We start from the raw sequence: 23,063 nt of genomic DNA, 5'->3' as shown, positions 1-23,063 counted from the left end.
CTGCCTGCCTTCTTTCTTCCCTCCCTCCCTCTTTCCCCTCCTCCCCCTTAAGGGGTCTGGGGATGTATTACCTAAATGATCCTTACTTTCTGTAAGGTACAAGCTGTGGCTTTGATAATTGGTCTTGATTGTTGAGTTTAGAAGTCCAGGAACATGGTAATTCTAGCCTCCAGTACTCTGCTGAAAAACGTGCAGTCTACCCAGTACAGCATTCTTTGTAGCATGTTAGTTCACTTTAAAAAATGTTAAAAGTTTAAGGGATCTCATTGTTCTTTTACTCTTCTGTGTATATGATTTATTTGTATTTTTTTGTATATGATTTATTTTGCACGAGTATAAATCAAAACACATTCTTGGAACGTTTAAGATCTCTTGAAGGTATTTTTTGTGCTTATCCTGGAAGTATAGAAGAATACTTTGTATACCAGAGCTAATGACAACAGATCTTTTAGTGTTTCTGTGTTGTAACAATCGCCACTGGGGAGACAGCTGCCAAACATCTTGCAGTTAATCTGATGCACTCTGGCTTTTGTATTCTTTTTCTTTCAGAACAAATGCCCTGAGGTAGAGGAGTTGGTCTTCAGCCATTTTGTGATCTGTAATGACACACAGGAGACACTGCGGTTTGGCCAGGTGGATACTGATGAAAATATTCTGCTGGCGAGTCTCCATAGTCACCAGTACAGCTGGCGTTCTCACAAATCCCCACAGGTATTTGAGAAACAGCCTTTACAAATGCAGCAATTGTTAAGGTTGTGGGTTCATTTATTTTGCATTTGTGTGCTTGTGTCCAGTTATTTTCTTTTTTAATTCTCCCAAGGAACCACACAGCGTAGCTACATCTGACGGAAACTCAGAAAAGATTAGAGACTAGAGAACTGTGCACCTATGCTTCTCTTGGAACGGGATATTTTCCTGTTTAGCAAGCATGGGTGCTCTTGGGTCATGTGTAGTGATTTAGAGATTACACTCTAGAGCCAAAGTACATAGGCCTGAGCTTCAGTTTTCTCATATGTAAAATGGGGATAATGATGGTACCTATTTAGTAGGGTTGTGAGGACTAAAAGAGTCAATGTGTAAAAGGCAGTGCTTGATGTACTGTCAGCATTAAGTGTTGTGTATTATTATTCATTCATTCAGATTTTTACTGTGTACATGCTCTGTGCCAGGCACATGCTACATGCTGGCATTCAAAGACAGGTAAGTCGCAGTCCTTGCCCTGCAAGAGCTCACGATCAGTGACCAAGTGAGCACAATGGCAAAATATGCCCAAGGGAGCACTGAGAAAAGACAAACCAAAGGATGTCTGTTTTGCAAGTAGTATAATTCCATTTTCCTGTCACTTTAGATGGGAATAATTAGGAGGATGTGCCCTGCAGGGATAATATGAGAGTGAATTAAATACAAAGATGTGGTCTTAAATGAGTAAAAGAAATCCTAGGAAGTACTCTTAAGAATAATGTACTTCTAAAACTGGATAATAAGGAAACTACTGTCTGCTTATGATTAAAAGAAAGTCATTAGATTAGAGAACAAGTTTTCCCATCTGGTCTATAGACCAGCTTCAGAATATGTTATGCCCCCAGGCTCCATCTTGGGTTTTTTTTTTTTTTCCAGTAGCTAAGTTCTGATTTCTTACTTGCTTTTTCACCAGATTGCCATGCTATTGGTATAAAATTTGGAAAAACAGCTGCAGTGCAATACTTATTTAATTGAAATTAATCTGACACGACAGTTAAACTACGTAAATCCTTTTTAATAAAAGTGTATACGAAGATTTCTCACATAACGTGATATTGCACTCACATTTTTAGGGTGAATCACATGCCCTTAGTTTCTAAGTTTCCTCTTGAGAAATTTCCATGTTAGAGAGTTTTTAAGTTGTTTGCCCCTTGTAACACACTTAAAGGCCATTTTTGTTGTTTGTCTTAAAATTAAGTTTCTTTTTGTTATTTTTTCTTATTGATTTAAAAGTAAGAATATAGAGATATATAGACCACCCCGCCGCAAAAAAAAACACAAACCCTCTAATCTCAATCACCCAGATACAACCCATGTTAACACTTAGTATATAGCCTTTTAGACTTTCTAAAAATTTCCATGGTAGTTGCATTCTCAGCAGTGACATATTAGTGGCAGAAAAGGAGCCTCTGAAAAGCAGGAGTAATGGGTAATTGTACATTGTACCCTGTAGACACTGTACCCATACACACACAGCAAGCTGCAGGCCCTAGCCAACAGAAAACAAAGCAAAGGAAGCTTAATCCCTTCACGGTCATTTTCAGATGCGTAGACTAACATGACCCTTAAGATTCCCCGGGTATTAGAGGCAGCGTGGGATGAGGACCGTTAAGAACAGCTGGCTCATGAGTACGGGGGAACAGTAATCTTGATGCTTTGGACATAGCGGTCTCTAGGTGGGAAGGAGATAAACAGGGGAGAGAAATGGACTTCTGCCACCACCACACCTTTCATGTTTATGCTCTTGTACTTTTTTAAAGCCTTTTTGTATTTGTTGCTCGTTTTATTTCCATAACATCCCTGTGTGGTTTGTATTATTTGTTATGCATATTTATAGATAAGGAGAAGAGTAGAGATGCTAAGTTGCACAGTGGTAAAGTTGGGACTACATCCCATATCTTTTGATGCTCAGTGTGGTGTTATTTCCATAACATTGTCTCACTCAGCTAGGTTTTGGCAGCATGATTTTTCTATTAGAGTAGCCAAACTGTGAGGTTTTAAGGGAAGGGCTGAGAAATCACTGGCATGCTGTTCCACATCTAAAGCTAGAATAATATAGGATTCTTAGTCCAAGTGTGAACCCTGGCAAAGCCTCATCTGTATTACCAAAAACAGTAAGTGTGAACCCTGGCAAAGCCTCATCTGTATTACCAAAAACAGTAAGTGTGAACCCTGGCAAAGCCTCATCTGTATTACCAAAAACAGTAAGAACTTTTTAATGACAAAGTGAAATCCTCAGACAGGTATCTGTTAAACTTTTTTTTTTTTTTAATTTTTAATCATATCCTCTGAGTGCAAATTTGAAAATGAGCTACAGTCATTATAATCTTCTTTAGGCTGAATCTTAGATCAAATTTGTAGAGAATAGTGTCTGTCTACTACATCTACAGATGCAGAAGGAAGTGTGTTTTAAGACCCTCTGACGCCAGAGGTCTTAATGGTCCCAGAGGGTCTTCATGGAATTCCTTACATGCACAATTGCAAATTCTCCTGTGTCCTAATGAGAGGTTACATCTGAGGATCAGAAAAACTAGCCACTTAGCTTCAAACTGCACCTGGAGGTAGTCGTAGCCACACAACTGAGCAAAATGTTCCTTTCTCCAGGCTCCAAGTCATATCCTGAGTTGCCCAGCAGGCTTGGTTTTAGGAACATTTGTGTCTGCATGTTTATGCTACCTTGAGTGTTAGTCAATTCATAGTCTCAGGGAGGATTTCTAAAGTTCATAGAACTGTACTAAACAATGTAGCTTATATGGCAGCGATCAAGAAGGTAGCAATGACACCTGGAAAGGTTTCAAAGAGGTCAAGATATCTTAGAACCACACAGGAGGTTGCTAACAACATTAAGTCCCAAGAGGATGGGAAGAAACATAGACACAACCAATTCCAGAAATCAAAAGCTGAAAAAAACCTTTTAGAATTGAAAAGTTATAAACTCTCCTTATAGTTTCTAACACATGCTCTGAGGCAGAATCTCTTAAAATGCTGGATATCCCACAATAAATTCTTGCCTAAACAAACAAGGGAAGAACAAAACTATTTCCTAGGGAATCATTGAACATATTCAGCTGCGCAGAGTCATATATGCCACCACAAAGAGCCCAAATACCCCAATTCAGTAGACTCCAGATCAGGTTGGATGAGAACAATAACTAGTAAGAGATTGATTTTCAAAGAAGTGCTTCACATTATGCATAGTTAAATCTAGGGACTGGCAGTATAAGTTTATGAAATCTTTCCCCAGAATATGGGCGGCATATGCAGCAGAGAGTCAAGAAAAGCTTTGTTTAATTTACTCAAACGAGATACAATGACCCCTCCGTCAACCAGCAGGGTTTGTGTATAGGCTGTTCGAGTTAACTTCCCTTTCTGGTTAATAGAGAGCAGGGTAGATTAATGAAACTGGAATAGAATTGCCTCCACCTTGTGGATAAGGATTTACCCTGTTTTTTACCCTCCAACATGTACAATTTTAGATTATGTGTACTTTTTCAGAATTGCAGAATTTTTCTAGCTACCAGTGACTTAATTTTAGTGGCCAAACAATTAAGTGTGGTAGAAATAGGCTCTTGACTGAGTTATAGAAAATAATAAAATATTTCTCCAAAATGGATATAATAGAAAGTATCATAAGCTAATGAAAAATGGCAGTTTTTTTTTTTTTTTTAATATTTTATTGTACTTCAGGTGAAGGCTTACAGAACAGATAGTTTCTCATGTAACAGTAACACACATGCTGTTTTATGACATTGGTTAACAACCCCACAACATTTTAACCCTTAAATTCTCAACTTTTTTTTTTTTTTTTTTTTTTTTAGTGAAAATACACATAGAAAATGGCAGATTTTTAAAATGCAAAATGTAACAAGATAAGAATTATTTTGGAAGAGGAATAGAGCATCTTGGAAACATTCATTAAAGTAATCAGATTTAGTGATGAAAATATAAATCTTGCATTGCTCTAAGGCAGGGATCAGCAAACTTTTTTTATAAAGGGCTGGATAATAAGTATTTTAGGTTTTCAGGCCCTTACAGTCTCTGTTGCAGCTACTCAGTGCTACCGTATAGCACAAAAGCAGCTATAGGTGATACATAAATGAATGAGCATGGCCGTGTTCCAATAAAACTTTATTTATAGACACTAAAAAGGTGAATTTCTTATAATTTTCACATGTCACAAAACACTCTTCTTTTTTTTTCAGCCATTTAAAAGTATAGGCAGCATGCCGTATTTGACCCATGTGCCATAGTTTATCAAACCTTGCTATTAAGATCTGTCAGTTGGGACTTTTGATTTTTTTTTTTTTAATCAAAGATTTGATTTTAAATCGTTTTCTCTCTGACCTAAATGTTATTTCCTGTCACTTGAAAGCTTGGTAAACCATTTCAGATATTATTGAGAAATAACAGATAAGAGGTTAAATCTAACTTGTAGAATTAACTTGTATTCACTAAATAAAAGGAAAATATTTTTATTGTACTTGTTCTTGGCCTAATCAGTGTATAGACAAAGTTTTCCAGTTTGCTTTTTGGATATAAAAATACTTTAAAGTGACATCTGATTATTTTTCCCCTAGTCTAAATGGAAAGTTACAGGTTTTGAGTATCTGCCCATCTTATGGTTATTCCAGCCAGTTGCCAATTGCGTTAGACTATACTTCTTATTTAGTTACCACGCTTTCCAAATCCATTTATATGATGCATGTGTACAAATGTATCTAGAGAAAGAGCTCATTCCTTGTTACCACAGCCATAATTTTAAAAATTGTAAAGCCGACTTAGGGAGGCAAGGAGTCCTGGTGGTGCAGTGGTTAAGAGCTCAGATGCTAACCAAAAAAGTCGGCAGTTCAAATCCACCAGCTGCTCCTTGGAAATTCTATGGGGCAGTTCTACGCTGTCCTGTAGGGTCGCTGTGAGTCGGAATTGACTCAACGGCAACGGGTTTGATTTTTTAGGGAGGCAAGAAAGTACTCTGTGTTGGCCAAACTGTTCGAACTGATAAATTGTTCCAGTGTTCTTCTATGTTAGTATATGGCACATTGCTTGCAAATTAAAGTTTGTTTAGAAGGGGCAAGTAAATAGATACTCTTACACACTGAAGGTACAAATGGAATTGGTACTGCCTTTCTAGAAAACAATTTGGTAAGAAGTATCAAAGCTATTCAAATGATCATAGCCTTTAATCCAGTAAATCTCCTACTAGTAATCTACTCTCAGGAAATAATCCAAATTAAAACAAAGATTTATACACAAAAATGTTCATCGTAATTTTATTTGTAATAGCAAAAGAGTAAAAACACCAAAATTTTTACTTTAAGGAAGTAGTTACGCAAAATCTGGTATAAGAGGAGCTATAACAGAACCTTTAAAATGTTACCTAGAAAGGGGAAGTGAAAAGCAAAATATAAAATTCTGTATGTATAATATCATTTTAACAATGTAACAACAAATGCATAGAAGAAAGACTGGAAGAAGATATGTCCAAATGTTAGCAGTGGTTGCCTCTGAGTGGTGGGGTAAGGTGATATTTTTCTGCTTTTTTACATTTTTAAATACTTTCTAGCTTTTTTTATTAAATAAGGGGCAGGGATTACTAAAGTAGAGAGAAGTTAAGTAAAAAAAAACCCAAAATTCATTTTTTTAAATCAAAGTTAAAAGGAATTTCAAATGCTAACTGAAACTGTAATGGTTTATCAAGAATGGTTATGTTCATTACTTCTTACATTGCAGTATGTTTTTCTCGGTTATTCCCTTAGTTGGTGTTGTGCCCCCTACCTCCAATCTGTTTTACAGACTTCAGCTAGAGTACTTTTCCTAAATAATTCTTTGATCCACTATACTTTCCTGTCCAACAGCCTTCAAAGCCTCCCCATCACTAAATAATATCCAAATTCTCTGGCATCTAAGGCCTGACTCAGTCTGCTCACAAACCCTCCATTATTTATTTTAATAAAGCCCTGCCATTTTTTTTCTCTAGCTTATGTATGTATTCTCCCTCCGTTCCATTTATTTTTAATGAATAAAATAAAATATGTACACTCTTCTAAGGAGTTTATTGTCTAATGAGGAAGCCAGAGAAGTAAACAAATTATTATAGACATGGCCAGTATCTGTCAGGATATTATTGCAGTAGTTCAAGACGGGGAGAAATGATGGGTGATTTAATTAAAACATTAGCCATAGGGAAGAAAAGCGAGAGAATCAGGAAGTAAAATCACTAGCATCTGGATATGGACAAGGTCTTAATGGGAACTCAAAATATTTCCAAACCTGACATGAAGATGGGAATCTGTCAAGGCTTCCTAGCAAAATGAGTATTTCTATTGGATTTTAACATGTAAATAAGAGTTAGGCCAATAAAGTGAGGGAGGGTGTTCCAGATAAAGGGATCAACATGTGTTAAAGCCACAGACGGATGAAACAATGTGGCATGGTTGAGGAACTTGACTAATTTGGCTACAGTATAGAGTACATGTGTGGAGCTGCAAGAGAGTAAGGTACGTGAAGGCCAGGAGTACCCTTGTATCCTGTGCTCAGCACTTTTAATGCTATGTTGAGGCAGTGGTATCACAAAAGATAATCTCTGTACCTGGAGAGGTCAAATATGGCTTTCCATAGGGCCTGATTTTAAAGGATGAGTAAAAGTTGGCTCAGTGGACAGTAATGGAAGTACACACCAGGCAGAAGCAAGGAGATACATATAAACAGTATGTCATGTTAAAGGGAATTCAGGTTTTGTTTGGTGTAACTGAAGAAATGCGGAAGCAGTGGTATGCTGGTAAATTGGCTCTTAGGGTGGTTGTTGGAGGGGGAAACCCTGTTTTCATGGTGTAAATACTCTCGTGATAGCAGATTTCAAGCTACCAACAGTTTAACAACCAGATTGCAAGTTCCTAAATATTTAACAGTCTGTCCTCACAAACCAGTATGAGCTGGCTCCAGCCCACAACATATTGTTGAGAGAGGTTATGCCTTAGTCGGGAATTTCAGGAGTGCTCTGACCAGCTGGTTCTAGCTCAGAATCTCTGATGAGGTTGTAGTCAGGACATCACTGGAGCTGCAGTCATCTGAAGGCTTAACTGGTATGGAGGATTCCCTTCCAAAATCTCTCACTCACATGACTATTGGCAGGAGGCCTCAGATGCTTCCTACGAGAATCTCTCCATATAATTGCTTGAGTATTCTCATGACAGTAGCTGGCTTCTCCCAGGGCAAGTGATCCAGTGTCTCTATGACCTAGCCTCAGAAGTCATTCACTGTCATTTCTGCAATATCCTAATGGTTACACTGATCAGCCCTATTTGCTGTGGGAGGGGACTACACAAAGCTGTAAATAATAGGAGGCAAGGATCATTGAGAGCCCTGGTGGCCCAGTGGTTAAGAGCTATGGCTGTTATCTAAGATGCATCAATTGGTCTCAACCACCTGGAGTAAAGGAGAATGAAGAACACCAAAGACACAAGGAAAGTATTAGCCCAAGAGACAGAAAGGGCCATATAAAGCAGAGACTTCATCAGCCTAAGACCAGAAGAACTAGATGGTGCCCAGCTACCATCAGTGACCACCCTGACAGGGAACACAACAGAGAGTCCCTGATGGAGTAAGAGAAAGCTGGGTGCAGAACTCAAATTCTAGTAAAAAGACCAGATTTAATGGTCTGACTGAGACTGGAGGAACCCCAGAAAGCATGGCCCCCGTATTCTCTATCAGCCCAGAACTAAAACAACTTCCAAGGCCAACTCTTCAGACAAAGATTGGACTAGACTGGGGGACAGAAAATAATACTTGTGAAGGGTGTGCTTCTTAGCTCAAGTAGCTACATGAGACTAAACGGGCATCTTCTGTCCGGAGGTGAGATGAGAAGGCAGAGAGGGTTAGGAGGTGGTTGAATGGACATGGGAAATCAGAGGTGGAAAGGAGGAGTGTGCTGTCACAGTATAGTGAGAGCAGTTAGGGTCACATGACAATGTATGTATAAATTTTTGTATAAGAAACTAACTTAAAATGTAAACTTTCACTTAAACTACAACAATAAACGAAAGTTTTATTGGCAAACAAAAAAAGAGCTACAGCTGCTAACCAAAAGGTCAGCAGTTCAAATCCACCAGCCACTCTGTAGAAACCCTATGGGGCAGTTCTGCTCTGTCGTATAGGGTTGCTATGAGTCAGAATCGACTTGACGGCAGCGGGTTTTGGTTTAAGGATCACTGAGGCTGTCTTGGAGATGAGCTCCCATAAAGACCAATAATAGAATCTAGGAGTTGGACTGAGGAATGGGATCCAGTGAAGGAAATTAAGAGTTATGAGAAAAACTAAAGCATAAAGGAAAACCAGGACATAAAGTTGTCCTAAAGGCAAAGAGAATCTCTAGAGGGATAGAATTATCAGTGTTGCTAGATGCCACAGGGAGTTTAAGTGAGACAAGAACTGAAAAAAATCCATTGGATTTGGCAGTTGGAGGGTCATTGATGGTCAAGGAAAGCACTTTCAGTGGAGAGATAGAGATTGAAGCCAGATTGCTGTGGGTTGAGAAATGATTGGGAGGTGAGGAAATACGATGGGCATGATTTTCTTTTTTTTTTTTAATCTTGCCATCCTCGCTTCTAAGGAACATTCTGGCTGTACTTCTTCCAAGACAGATTTGTTCATTCTTCTGGCAGTTCGCGGTATATTCAGTGTTCTTTGCCAACACCATAATTCAAAGGCATCAGTTCTTCGGTCTTCCTTATTCATTGTTGAGCTTTCGCACATGTATGAGGTGACTGAAAATACTATGGCTTGGATCAGGTGTACCTTAGTCCTTAAAGTGACATCTTTGCTTTCTAACACTTGAAAGAAGTCTTTTGCAGTAGATTTGTCCAATGCAATATGTCATTTGATTTCTTGACTACTGCTTCCATGGGCACTGATTGTGGATCCAAGTAAAATGAAATCCTTAACAACTTTAATATTTTCTCCGTTTATCATGATGTTGCTTATTGGTCCAGTTGTGAGGATTTTTGTTTTCTTCATGTTGAGGTGTAATCCAAACTGAAGGCTGTAGTCTTTGATCTTCATCAGTAAGGGCTTCAAGTCCTCTTAGCTTTCAGCAGGCAAGGTTGTGTCATCTGCATATCACAGATTGTTAATGAGTTTTCCTCCAACCTGATGCTGTGTTCTTCATATAAGAACATAAGTCCAGCTTCTTGGATTATCTGCACCTTTGGGCTCCCTTTAATGAAAATTATAAAATGAGAGAATACTACAGAAGAGTATTAGAAGTATAATTCAAATGGGACCAACTTTTAGGCTTACATGCACATCTACCTCCTCATACTTTAACCTTTTGTGTTTATCCACTGAAAAAATTCTTATTATTTATTATGAGCTAAAAATGCATAGTATAATTGCTGAATATTATAGATTTAAAGTAGCCTTCATTACAAACTAAATTTGTTACATTTTGTCTCTTTCTAATCCTAGAAATAGTTTCCCAGAAATCTACAATATCAGCCATATTGGTGTGTAGGGCACAGCTGTCTGCAACTAGTTCTATTTGGGGAAGAAGGATTTTATGCCTTTGCTCCCCAGTGGCAGTAACAGGCTTCTTTTTATTGTTGCTGACATTAATATAGCTAAAATCAACAGTGAGGTAAACATTTCTTGGGACCATCTGGCAAGGATTTTAATCCAAAATATTCTGTAAACTCTCCATTTGAGTACCCGGGACCTACTGTCCAGTGGCCATCAACTGCATTTTTATTTCAGTTTTAAGCAGTAATCGAAAGAGCAAAAAGCAGACTGTAGACTCAGTCCCTTCCCTTTTCTCTCAAAATATTTTTAGTTTTATCAGGGCTTCCAGGAAACTTGCATCTCTGAGGGAGCTTACAGTGCCTTATGAAGTCACCAGTAGAAGTAAATGGGGCCCAAACAGTTTAGCCATTAAGTATGTAGCTCGTGGATGGAGCGTATTTGGAATTTCTTCACTTTCTGTAGGGAAATACATATACTTAAATAAGAGTCTGAAGTTTGGGATTCAGTTTTCTTTTCCTGTACATACCAAGGTTTCTCTGTAGTAATCGTTTGCAGTATGACTTAGTTAAGACTTTTAAAGTCTTTCACAAGAAATGGCAAAGATAGGATTGTGATAGGGCACTTTATGCAGTCCCAGAGCCTATTTCTGGAGTTTTCTACAAGCCTGCGTAAAAGGGAATGACTGGGGATTATTTCAGCTGTGAAGCACCCAGAAGGATAAATGTTGGTGCTCCTAATGGTAGCTCTGTCCCTCCCCTGGCAATAAACTTTAGAAATTGAAATATAGGTTTGGAGAAAATTGTACTGAAGATTCCTTAAGGTTTTTACAAGACACTCAAAGGCTTTTCACAAGCCAGTGCTCGGCAAATGTGAATGCTTGATGTCTAAACATAAAGGCCCTTGACCAAACTAATTTTAAATGTGAATTTTAATACAGAGTGCTTGGAGAAAGGGAATGCAGCTGGACCATTAAAGCATGGTATTTTGCCATTTTTAAGTAATGGGAAATACTGATTAAGAATGTTATAAAGACCTCAGCGTACATAATGTGATTGTCTTTAATCACAGTCTGTGTAACAAAAGCATTAACTCTATTAAAGACAATGGCATACCTATTATACTGTGGCACTTTTTAATTATTTCCATCCTGAACAGAATATTGAAGAGTTTATTGTCTAAAGGTCAGAATAATGCCCAGGACATGGCCAAGCCCAATGAGTGTCAGATGCATGGAATGTTGGATGACTTCATAGTTATGAAATTATTTCATTTCTCATGATAATTCCTAACTTGCCAAGTTAGTGAATTTTAAGAACTCTGAGAGCAGATTTTAAGATAAATGTGAAATAATCCATACTTTTGGAGTCAGGGACTTCCCTTCAGGCATTAGTTCATATTTGACTTGCTTGACTTACACTTGGGGATAAAATGAGTTAGGACAAAGTCTTAGATACCACATTCTTTTACTGGGAAAGAAAACCAACTTGCACAACTTTGGCTGGCTCATGTTTCTTGTTATACAGGCACTAAGAAGCAGCGGTTGCCATGAAATACTTTATTTAACCTTTACAAAAATGTTTTTTTAGTATGGCAAGGCAGTTTAGTTAAATGAAAATAAATAACTAAAATTTTTGGATTTCTTTTACATCCATCTGTTGACTTTTTTTTTTCTAATTAAAAATTAGGGACAATGATTATAATTATCTAAATTGCCATGATGAAAATAAATTAAAGATCGCATGAAACCACTTGATCTTTTCTTAGGGCACATATTGGTTATGTCTTCTATTTTACATTAAACTAAATTTTACTGAAGGATAAATATTACATTTGAGAACAGTTTAAAAGAAAGTCTTTATTCAGACTTCGGGTAGGTTTCCTTATAGTTCATATTTGTATCTAGTCTAAATAATTTTCAAGCAGACAAACATTACATGAGAATTTGACTCATGAACTGTATTTATCCAAATATGAATGACTATCAAACCAAACCACAGCTTTACTATTTTATCTTATTGGACTCTATTTATCAGTTCACCTAAATTATTCTTTATTATTTCCACCCAACTGTTATCTCTTCTACTGAAGAGTTGGATCCAACCCAGAGTATGCCTACTATTGACTATTATTCTGTCAAGAGAGAATGTCTACATAGTACCAAAATTTCTTGGGTATTAGTACAACTCAGTTAAGCAATTAGAGAATTTTTTTTGTTTAAAAAGAAAATGTGAATTATTTCATATATTATATACAGACCATCCTCTTCTGTACACACATAGACACATATATATCAAAGTTACCTTAAATTTTCACATTTCAACTCGTGGTGGTATTAAAGGTAAGTGGTATCAAAGACTTTCACAATTCTGGATATAAAGCAGCTATTAGTACCACATCTTATGTTTTTTTAGTCACTATAGGGAGGCCTGCACTCTTTGGAAACATCAGAACAATAGCTGTGTATAATGTTGAAATGACATCTTCAAAACAAGGTTATATATCATTTCATACGTTTTTACTGTGTAAATTTATATCTGATTTTATAATTGAACCACTGAGCCACCAGGGCTCCAGTTTTTTTTTTTTGTTTTTTTTTTTTGGTTTGGTTTGTATGTTCCCAAAAAAAGTTATGCATAAATTTTAAAAATAAAAATGTATTTGTAATGTGCAAGGCAACTTACCTATTAAATCTTCTTGCAAAAATTTTTGTGAAGTAAATTATTTTTCTTTAGATACTCAATTTTTTAGCAAAGAATAGCCATTAGGCATCCTACTGTTTTATAAATAATGTATTCATCAAAAGTGCCACTATTATTCAGCCTTCACTTGCTTCTTTTTTAACTTATTTTCTCTGAGTATAAATTGAACAGAGACGAATGTCTAAATAGTAAAAAACCATAAACTCAAGAATTTATTTATGAATTATGAGTTTTGTTCATGCTTTATTTATGAAAAATAAGTATTTTTTACTTTAAAAGATTCTATGACTTGGGTATTGGTATGTTGGAACATTTAGTAAGCCTTAATGTTTGCTTAGAAATGTGCAACACTTGACATCCTAACATACTCAAGGAAATTCAAATGATTTATCATTATTCAAATGATTGTCGTTTGTGTATATGACTCAATACACTGTTTAAAAGCTATGAAGACTAAGAGATGAGTAGCATTATTGCTAACAGCCAAACAGCTTTGTTCTTGTTAGTTACTTTATTTCATTGTCTTTCATGTTTCAATCCCTGGCGTCCATTGGTGATTGATGCACGGAGAGGAAGCGGCAGTTAAAATGGCAGTTACTGACCTAAGAGTTCACTGCCTCTTCACTTTTCCTTTCTGTACCACTCTTGAGCATGTACTTGCCCCACCCCTCCCCTTTCCACATTCCCGAGAATACTACACCCATGCCTCTGAACCTCCCCAGAGCAATATCTGACCTCCTAAAACAATGATTTTTAGTCTAGTGTGATTTTCTCTTTCCAGGATCAAAATACAGTGGTTCTATTTAGGTTATAGTCAAAACTATTAGAGGAAGATAAGCTGATGAGTTCATAATGTGAAGTTAATTTTCCAAGGAGTGTGACAAGTTAGTTGCACAAATGGTTTGAAGCCATAGCTTGCTAGTTTTATGACTTGTCTTTGCTTACAATGCGATCAGTATGCTTTGTAGACATTAATTTTTTACGGGAAGAACCACTCCATCCGTGATTGTCACATGGCACGTTAGGCTGTCACCTGCTTTTGTTTATTCAGAAGTAAGTAACCATACTATAATCTTTTATTCTTCTTCAGCATGTCTTTTTTTATGTTATTTCTTGGGTAAGTTAAATATGTCCTCTGGCCCAACTTCCAACTTCCCCAAGCTGGACACCTACAACATTTTTTTTTCTTATTCTCTCGTATAATTTCCCTTCTTGAATTTTTTGTTTCTCCATTATATTGAGAGCATTTTCAGGGCAAGTAATGTGTCTCTTTCCTCTCTGTATCCACCATGTGTAGTACAGTTAGTTGGCTAATGTTGTTGTTGTTAGGTGCTGTCAAGACGATTCCAAATCATAGCTACCCTGTGCACCACAGAACAAAACACTTGCCTGTTCCTGCGCGAGGTTCACAATCGTTATGCTTGAGCCCATTGTTGCAGCCACTGTGTCAGTCCATCTTGTTGATGGTCTTCCTCTTTTTCGCTGACCCTGTACTTTACCAAGCATGATATCCTCCAGGGACTAATCCCCCCGACAACATGTCCAAAGTATGTAAGACGTAGTCGTCTTGCCATCCTCCCTTCCAAGGAGCATTCTGGTTGTACTTCTTCCAAGACAGATTTGTTCATTCTTTTTGCAGTCCATGGTATATTCAGTATTCTTCACCAACACCACAATTCAAAGGCGTCAATTCTTCTTTGGTCTTCCTTATTCATTGTCCAGTTTCTGCATGAGTATGATGCAGTTGAAAATACCATGGCTTGGGTCAGACGCACCTTAGTCTTCAAGGTGACATCTTTGCTTTTCAACACTTTAAAGAGGTCTTTTGCAGCAGATTTGCCCAGTGAGGTGTGTGTTTTGATATCCTGACTGCTGCTTCCATGGGTGTTAATTGTGGATCCGAGTTAAATGAAATCCTTGACAACTTCAGTCTTTTCTCCGTTTATCATGATGTTGCTTATTGGTCCAGTTGTGAGGATTTTTGTTTTCTTTATGTTGAGCTGTAATCCATACTGAAGGCTGTGGTCTTTATCTTCACTAGTAAGTGCTTCAAGTCCTCTTCACTTTCAGCAAGCAAGGTTGTGTCATCTGCATATGGCAGGTTGTTAATGAGGCTTTCTCCAATCCTGATACCCCTTTCTTCTTTGTATAGTCCAGTTTCTCGGATTATTTGCTCAGCAGACAGATTGAGTAGGTATGGTGAAAGGATGCAGCCCTGACACACACCTTTCCTGACTTTAAACCACACAGTATCCCCTTGTTCTGTCTGAACAACTGCCTCTTGATCTGTGTAGAGTTTCCTCATGAGCACAATTAAGTGTTCTGGAATTCCCATTCTTTGCAATGTTATCCATAATTTGTTATGAGCCACACAATTGAATGCTTTTGCATAGTCAGTAAAACACAGGTAAACATCTTTCTGGTATTCTCTGCTTTAAGCCAGGATCCATCTGACATCAGCAGTGATATCCCTCATTCCACGTCCTCTTCTGAATCCAGCCGGAATTTCTGGCTGTTCCCTGTCGACATACTGCTGCAGCTGCATTTGAATGATCTTCAGCAAAATTTTACTTGTGTGTGATATTAATGATATTGTTCAATAATTTCCGCATTCAGTTGGATCACCTTTCTTGGGAATAGGAATAAATATGGATCTCGTCTAGTCGGTTGGCCATGTAGCTGTCTTCCAAATTTCTTGGCATAGACGAGTGAGCACTTCCAGTGCTTCATCCATTTATTGAAATATCTCAGCTGATATTCCGTCAGTTCGTGGAGGCTTGTTTTTCGCCAGTGCCTTTAGTGCAGCTTGGACTTCTTCCTTCAGTATCATCGGTTCCTGATCATACACTACTGCCACGTGTCTGTCAGTTTGTCATACTGTGGGGCCATGCATGTTGCTGTGGTGCTGGAAGCTATGCCACTGGTATTCAGATACCAGCAGGGTCACCCATGGCGGATAGATTTCAGCTGAGCTTCCAGACTAAGACAGACTAGGACGAAGGACCTGGCAGTCTACTTCTGATAAGAATTAGCCGGTGAAAACCTTATGAGTAGCAGTTGGCTAATAGTAAATATTTAATAGCTATAGCTCCGTAAGCATATTTGCTAAATTGAAAAGAAGTAAGGAAATTATTGCCCTCAGGAAAAAAAAAATCACATAATCACATTAAAGTTTATGCGTGCTCATAAATTAAACTTTGATCGCATTAAAGTTCTTGCTCTAAGAATCGTGAATATGTAATATAGCAAGTCAGACCCTATGCTAGGAGCTATGGAGGATTCAGAAATGAAGTGAGGATCATGTCACCCTCTTAGCAAAGTGCCAAGAGTGCAAACAGAAAAGCTGTGACTTGACTAGGACATACGGGGAGACTTCACGCAGGAGGCTAACTTTGAGTTTTTAAAATAGAAGTGTATAACTTCTTAGTTGAAATACAGGCTCTGTATGCTTTGTATTAGACAGTTCTCACTTTAATAACATTAATTTTATCTGATTTCAAAAGAATAACATATTTATAATATAGAATTTGGAAATTACATAAAGGCACGCAAAAAGCAGACAAAAGGGAAACTTAAAACACGTAATTCCACAATCCCGAGATAACTTCTGTTAGTGTTTTCTTTCTTTCTAAACTGTTTCTTCCTTAGGAATAGGTGTATATACATTTCTTTGCTTGTTTTACAAAAATACTATACATACTTTTTTGTAATGTGTTTTTTTTTCAGTTAATCTGTTGTCAATGTAGATATTGTTAACATTTTTCCATGTTGTGATTTTTCAGTGGCTTGAGAGGACTCTACAGTATTTGATTTAGATACTCTGGAGTAAACACACCTCAGTTCAAATCTTCTACTTTCCCCTCCTCAGCATTGTGGCCCTCAGCAAGTCAACTCTTCTGTACCCTAGTTTGATTTTTCATCTGTAAAATGGAACAAACAATATCTACCTTATAAGATTGTTGTATGAAATAAAGCAGTATATAAATCACTTAGCCAGTGCTTAGCATATAAACCAAACCAGTTGCTGTCAAGCTGATTCTGACTAATGGCAACCCCATATATTGCAGAGTAGAACTGTGCTCTGTAGGGTTTTCAAGGCCTTTCTTTCAACGTACCTCTTGGGTGGGTTTGAACTACGAACCTTTCAGTTAATAGTTGAGCACTTAACCATTTGCAATACCAGAGACTCCTTGACTTATATTAAATGTCTAATAAAATGATAGCTTTTGTCATTTTCACTGTATTTTATTTGACCAGTTTCCTAGTATTGTCAAACTTTCATTGTTAAGACAGTGCTGAATAAACATACATCTAGGTAAATCTGTGCGCACATCTAGAATTATTTAGGATAAATTCTTATGTAGAATTGATGAATCTATGAGTATCTGAGACTTAAGATTTTTGATACAAAGATTACCCTGCAGCTCTAATTTTTGTTTTAATGAACATTTTGAGTGTGCCAGGTTTCCCTCTTCTGTAAAAGGGTGTTTTATGCTGATTACACAGTATATGTTGCCTTCATTGAATTAGGTCTATCTTATGGGAAAATCTACAAGAGCCCCTATTTTGTGGAAGAGTAAACTACCTAACACTTGTATGATGACCATAAAGCCTTTTTTATATCAGCCCCTGAAAGACTGATTTGGAAAGACTTTCAGAATTCAGCTTTCTTTCTCCTTCTTCTACCACAATAAACTGCATCAGAGTCCAAGTTTTCCACTGGAAATAATTCACTTCTATTGATTTCCATTTTACCATTCTGTTAGGTATGAGATTGTGTCTGTAAGTGTGAAAGGATGTGTAAGATTATAATGGCTCCAGTATTAAATCATGGTGATACCAACCGTTAGCTATTATCCAGAAATCTTTCAACTTGGATTTTAGCATTATTTCAGATACTCTGAACATCCTGAATTCAACTGAATCCACTCTTGAAAAAGCAGTAATGAACAAAATATTTCATTTTATTTTTTATGCTAAGTTAGTGGTGTGTATCGTCAGTTCCACTTACACTCATGCATTCAAAACAAGTGTTTTAACTCTCATCTGTTTAATTTGCCTTCCAGATAATATTATTTTGGAAAGACAAGAGTTTTAGGTTTTGTTTTTTGTTTTTGTTTTTAATTTTCACGCATGCTCACCTGTTATATCCGTTTAGGTCTACTTGATGCTTTAATATCAGTATCGCAGTATCTGAATTATAGATCTGACTGATTGATTTCCACTTTAATATTATTATCCATGTAAAACAAATCTGTATTGAAAGGCCATTCAAAATATGAGTCTTCTATAAATATTTCAATTTGGTATTCATTTTATGGTACTATTTTATGCACGAATATCACCACTAAATTTTTTTAATATGTGCTTTGGGTTACTTTTCCTTTCATTAATATTTATTTATTCAATAAATATTTATTGAATGCCTACTGTGTGATACACCCATTGCTGTCAAATCCATTCTGACTCATAGTGACTCTATAGGATGAGTAGAACTGCTCCATAGGGTTTCCAAGGAGCAGCTGGTAGGTTAGAACTGCTGACGTTTTGGTTAGCAGCTGAACTCTTAACCACTGCACCACCAGGGCTCTACTATGTGCTGGAATCTTCATATATAATGATAAGATTTTAGAAGTTTAAAAAAATATATGGCTTAAGTTTTAACATTTTTTATATGTGAATTCAATGGTTTATTTCATTTGGATTGCATATTGATTGTTTAGGTTTTCTGTTTCTTTTTACAACATTACATATTACTATAGGGTAAATTAGTATAAAAAAATTTTTAAAGACAAATGAGTCTGAAGACAAATTTTTAATTTTTGCTGATTGAATTAGAAATAATCTTGAGAACAGTTTTAAAATGAATAATAAAGCACCTAATTTTATAGAAATGTATCTGGTCCCTTCATCATTTATATTTGAAGATGTAATTTAAAATATTTAGCCATCCTCTTTCTCTTCCTTGATGTACCCTGTTTTCCTAGATTCCATCTTATTTTTCTTTCCTCCTTAATCTGTCAGTTCAGGAATTCTCTCTTTGGACATGACTATGGGTGGTCCTCAGAGATGATCTCAAACCCCTTTCTCAGTAATTCAGTTGTATTTTGTATTGAAAAAAATCAGTTGAAAGCTGTATGTGAGGTGTTCAGTGGAAAGACTACAAATTTAGTCTGGTTTCCAGCACAGCACCGGGGAGGTCTGCTGAAGGGAAAAAAAAAAAAAATTTAGCACCTTAGGACATTGCAACAAGCGTGGCCGCTGTACAGCCTGCCGTATAGACTAGTATTGCTTTTTTTTTTCCAAGTACAAATGGTTTATTTGAAAGTAATTTCGGGAAAGATAGTTAGAGAGATGGAGGAAGAAAAGCAAAATAGTGAAGGTATGCATTATCAGTCAAGTACCACTCTGAGCAACTGGAGCTTATCCATGCTGGAAAATTCTGGAAACCAGTGTAGATCACATGAATCTGAGTTATCCTGTCATAACCTGGAGTATTTAATGTGCATGTCTGCCCCTAGAGACTGTTAATTCCCTGACATTTCCAGACCACCATGTGCACAGGCACAGGACTTCCAGCAAGGTGGCTGGCATGCATGGAAATATGGATGGGACACCAAAAGCAATTGCCTCAGCTAGAAACTGAGCAGCACTATTAATTTTTTTTATTGTGCTTTAAGTGAAAAGTTTATAATTCAGGTTAGTCTCTCATACAAAAATTTATGCATGCGTAGTTATGTGACCCTGGTTGCTCTCCCTATACTGTGACGGCATACTCCTTCTTTCCACCCTGGATTTGCTGTGTCCATTCAACCAGCTCCTGACCCTCCCTGCCTTCTCACCTTGCCTCCGGACAGGAGCTGCCCATTTAGTCTCATGTATCTATCTTCACGAGTATCATTTTATGTCCCGTAGTCCAGTCTAATCTTTGTCTGAAGAGTTGACCTTGGGAATAGTTTTAGTTTTGGGCTAACAGAGTCCAGGGGCCATGTCTTCTGGGGTCCCTGCAGTCTCAGTCAAACCATTAAGTCTGGTCTTTTTACTAGAATTTGAGTTCTGCACCCCACTTTTCTCCTGCTCCATCAGGGACTCTGTTTTGTTCCTTGTCAGGGCAGTCATTGGTAGTAGCCAGACACCATCTAGTTCTTCTGGTCTCAGGCTGATGAAGTCTCTGGTTTATGTGGCCCTTTGTGTCTCTTGGGCTAATACTTTCCTTGTGTCTTTGGTGTTCTTCATTTTCCTTTACTCTATGTCGGTTGGGACCAATTGATGCATCTTAGACGGCCTCTGTCTAGCTTTTAAGTCCCCAGATGCCACTCACCAAAGTGGGATGCTGTCTTAGTCATCTAGTGCTGCTATAACAGAAATACCACAAGTGGATGGCCTTAACAAAGAAAGGTTTATTTGTTCACAGTCCAGTAGGCTACAAGTCCAAATTCAGGGTATCAGCTCCAAGGAAACGCTTTCTCTGTCGGCTCTGGAGGAAGGTCCGTGTCGTCAATCTTCCCGTGGTCTGGGAGCTTCTCTGCACAGGAAACTCAGGTCCAAAGGATGCACTCTGCTCCTGGCACTGCTTTCTTGGTGGTATGAGGTTTCCATGTGTCTCTGCTCGCTTCTCTCTTTTATATCTCAAAAGAGATTGCTTAAGACACTATCCAGTCTTGCAGATCTCATCCTCATCAGTATAACCTCATCATACTGATAGAGTTTACAACACATACTGGAATCACATCAGATTACAAAATGGTACACAGTTATACAGTACTGGGAATCATGACCCAGCCAAGTTGACAGATATTTTTGAAGGACACAATTCAATCCATGACAGATTTAGAACATTTTCTTAATAAACTTTGTTATACCAGTTGACCTAGATGTCCCCTGAAACCATGGTCTCCAGACCCCCGCCTCTGCTACTCTGTCCCTCTAAGTGTTTGGTTGTATTCAGAAAACTTTTTAGCTTTGATTTAGTCCAGTTGTGCTAACTTCCCCTGTCTAGTGTGTTGTCCTTTCGTTCACCTAAGATAATTCTTGCCTACTGTCTAGTTAGTGAATACCCCCCTCTCCTTCCCCACCGTTGTAACCATCAAAGAATGTTTTTTCTGTGTTTAAACCTTTTCTTGAGTTCTTATAATAGTGATCTTATACAATATTTTTTCTTTTGCAACTGACTAAATTCACTCAGCATAATGCCTTCCAGATTCCTCCATGTTACAAGATGTGTCACAGATTCATCGTTGTTCTTTATCGTTGAGTAGTATTCCATTGTGTGAATATACCATAATTTGTTTATCTGTTCATCCCTTGATGAGCGCCTAGGTTGTTCCCATCTTTTTGCTATCGTGAACAGTGCTGCAGTGTGCATATATCTATTCGTGTGACAGCTCTTATTTCTCTAGGATATATTCCAAGGAACAGGATTGCTTGTTCGTATGTACTTCTATTTCAACCTTTTTAAGAAAGTGCCAAATCAATTTCAAAAGTGGTTGTACCATTTTACATTCCCAACAACAGATTATAAGTGTTTCAGTTTCTCTACAACCTTTCCGACTTTTATTATTTTGTGTTTTTTGGATTAATGCTAGCCTTGTTGGGATGAGATGATATCTCAGTGTTTTGATTTGTGTTTATCTAATGGCTTAGGATCATGAGCATTTCCTCATGTGTCTTAGCTGCCTGAATGTCTTCTTTAGCAAAGTGCCTGTTCATATCCTTTGCCTATTTTTTAATTGGGTTGTTTTTTTGTTGTTGAGATTTTGCAGTATCTTGTAGATTTTAGAGATTAGATGCTGATCGGATTTGTCATAGCCAAAATTTTTTTCCCAGTCTGTAGGTTGTCTTTTTACTCTTTTGGTGAAGTCTTTTGATGAGCATAAGTGTATGATTTTTAGAAGCTCCGTGTTATCTAGTTCCGCTTCTGGTATTTGTGCGTTGTTACTTACGGTTTCTGTTCTGTTTATGCCGTGTATTAGGGCTCCTAGTGTTGTCCCTATTTTTTCTTCCATGATCTTTATCATTTTAGATTTTATATTTAGGTCCCTGATCCATTTTGAGTTAGTTTTTGTGCATGGTGTGAGTTATGCGTCTTGTTTTATTTTTTTGCAGATGGATATCCAGTTATGCCAGGACCATTTGTTAAAGAGACTGTCTTTTCCCCAATTAACAGACTTTGGGCCTTTGTCAAATATCAGCTGCTCATAGGTTTATGAATTTACGTCTGGATTCTCAATTCTGTTCCATTGGTCTGTGTATCTATTGTTGTACCAGTAGCAGGCTATTTTGACTACCGTGGCGGTATAATAGGTTCTAAAATCAGGTAGTGTGAGGCCTCCCACTTTGTTCTTCTTGTTGAGTAATGCTTTACTTATCCGGGGCCTCTTCCTTTTCTATATGAAGCTGGTGATTTGTTTCTCCACCTCTTTAAAAAATGCTGTTGGTATTTGGATCGGGATTGCACTATATCTGTAGATCACTTTGGGTAGAATTGACGTTTTCACAATGTTGAGTCTTCCTATCCATGAGCGAGGTTTGTTTTTCCATTTATGCAAGTCTTTTTTGGTTTCTTGCAGTAGCGTCTTGTAGTTTTCTTTGTATACGTCTTTTACGTCTCTGGTTAAATTTATTCCTAAGTATTTTATCTTCTTGGGGGCTATTGTAAATGGTATTGATTTGTCGATTTCCTCTTGGAAGTTCTCTTTGTTGGTGTAAAGGAATCCAACTGATTTTTATATGTTTATCTTGTATCCTGAAACGTAGCTGAAATCTTCTATCAGTTCTAGTAGTTTTCTTGTGGATTCTTTGGGGGTTTTCTGTGTAAAAGATGATATCATCTGCAAATAGAGATACTTTGACTTCTTTCCTACCAATTTGGATGCCTTTATTTCTTTTTCTAGCCTGATTGTTCTAGCTGGGACCTCCAGCACAATGTCGAATAAGGGTGGTGATAAAGGGCATCCTTGTCTGGTTCCTGTTCTAAAGGGGAATGCTTTCAGAATCATCAGCCAGGATGATGTTGGCTGTGGGGTTTATATAAATGCCCTTAATTATGTTGAGGAATTTCCTTTCTATTCCTATTTTGATGAGAGTTTTTATCATGAATGGGTGTTGGAC

General features: G+C 37.4%; 1 protein-coding gene across 4 annotated transcripts in view; it reads left to right on the top strand.

Annotated features, from left to right (window-relative positions):
- The window catches only part of VPS13B (vacuolar protein sorting 13 homolog B), an 866,934-nt gene that overhangs the window by 743,387 nt on the left and 100,484 nt on the right, over window positions 1-23,063 (top strand). For all 4 annotated transcript variants that reach the window (XM_023726045.1, XM_023726044.1, XM_004370737.2 and 1 more), the window contains exon 43: window positions 550-711. In XM_023726045.1, coding sequence (XP_023581813.1) covers window positions 550-711 — 162 coding nt within the window. The remainder of the gene's footprint in view (window positions 1-549; window positions 712-23,063) is intronic.

The sequence above is a fragment of the Trichechus manatus genome, unplaced genomic scaffold (genome assembly GCF_000243295.1).
Source record: "Trichechus manatus latirostris isolate Lorelei unplaced genomic scaffold, TriManLat1.0 scaffold00009, whole genome shotgun sequence".
NCBI lineage: Eukaryota > Metazoa > Chordata > Mammalia > Sirenia > Trichechidae > Trichechus > Trichechus manatus.
The sequence above is the reverse complement of the archived record's forward strand: the minus strand, read 5'-3'. Positions and strand labels throughout refer to the sequence as shown.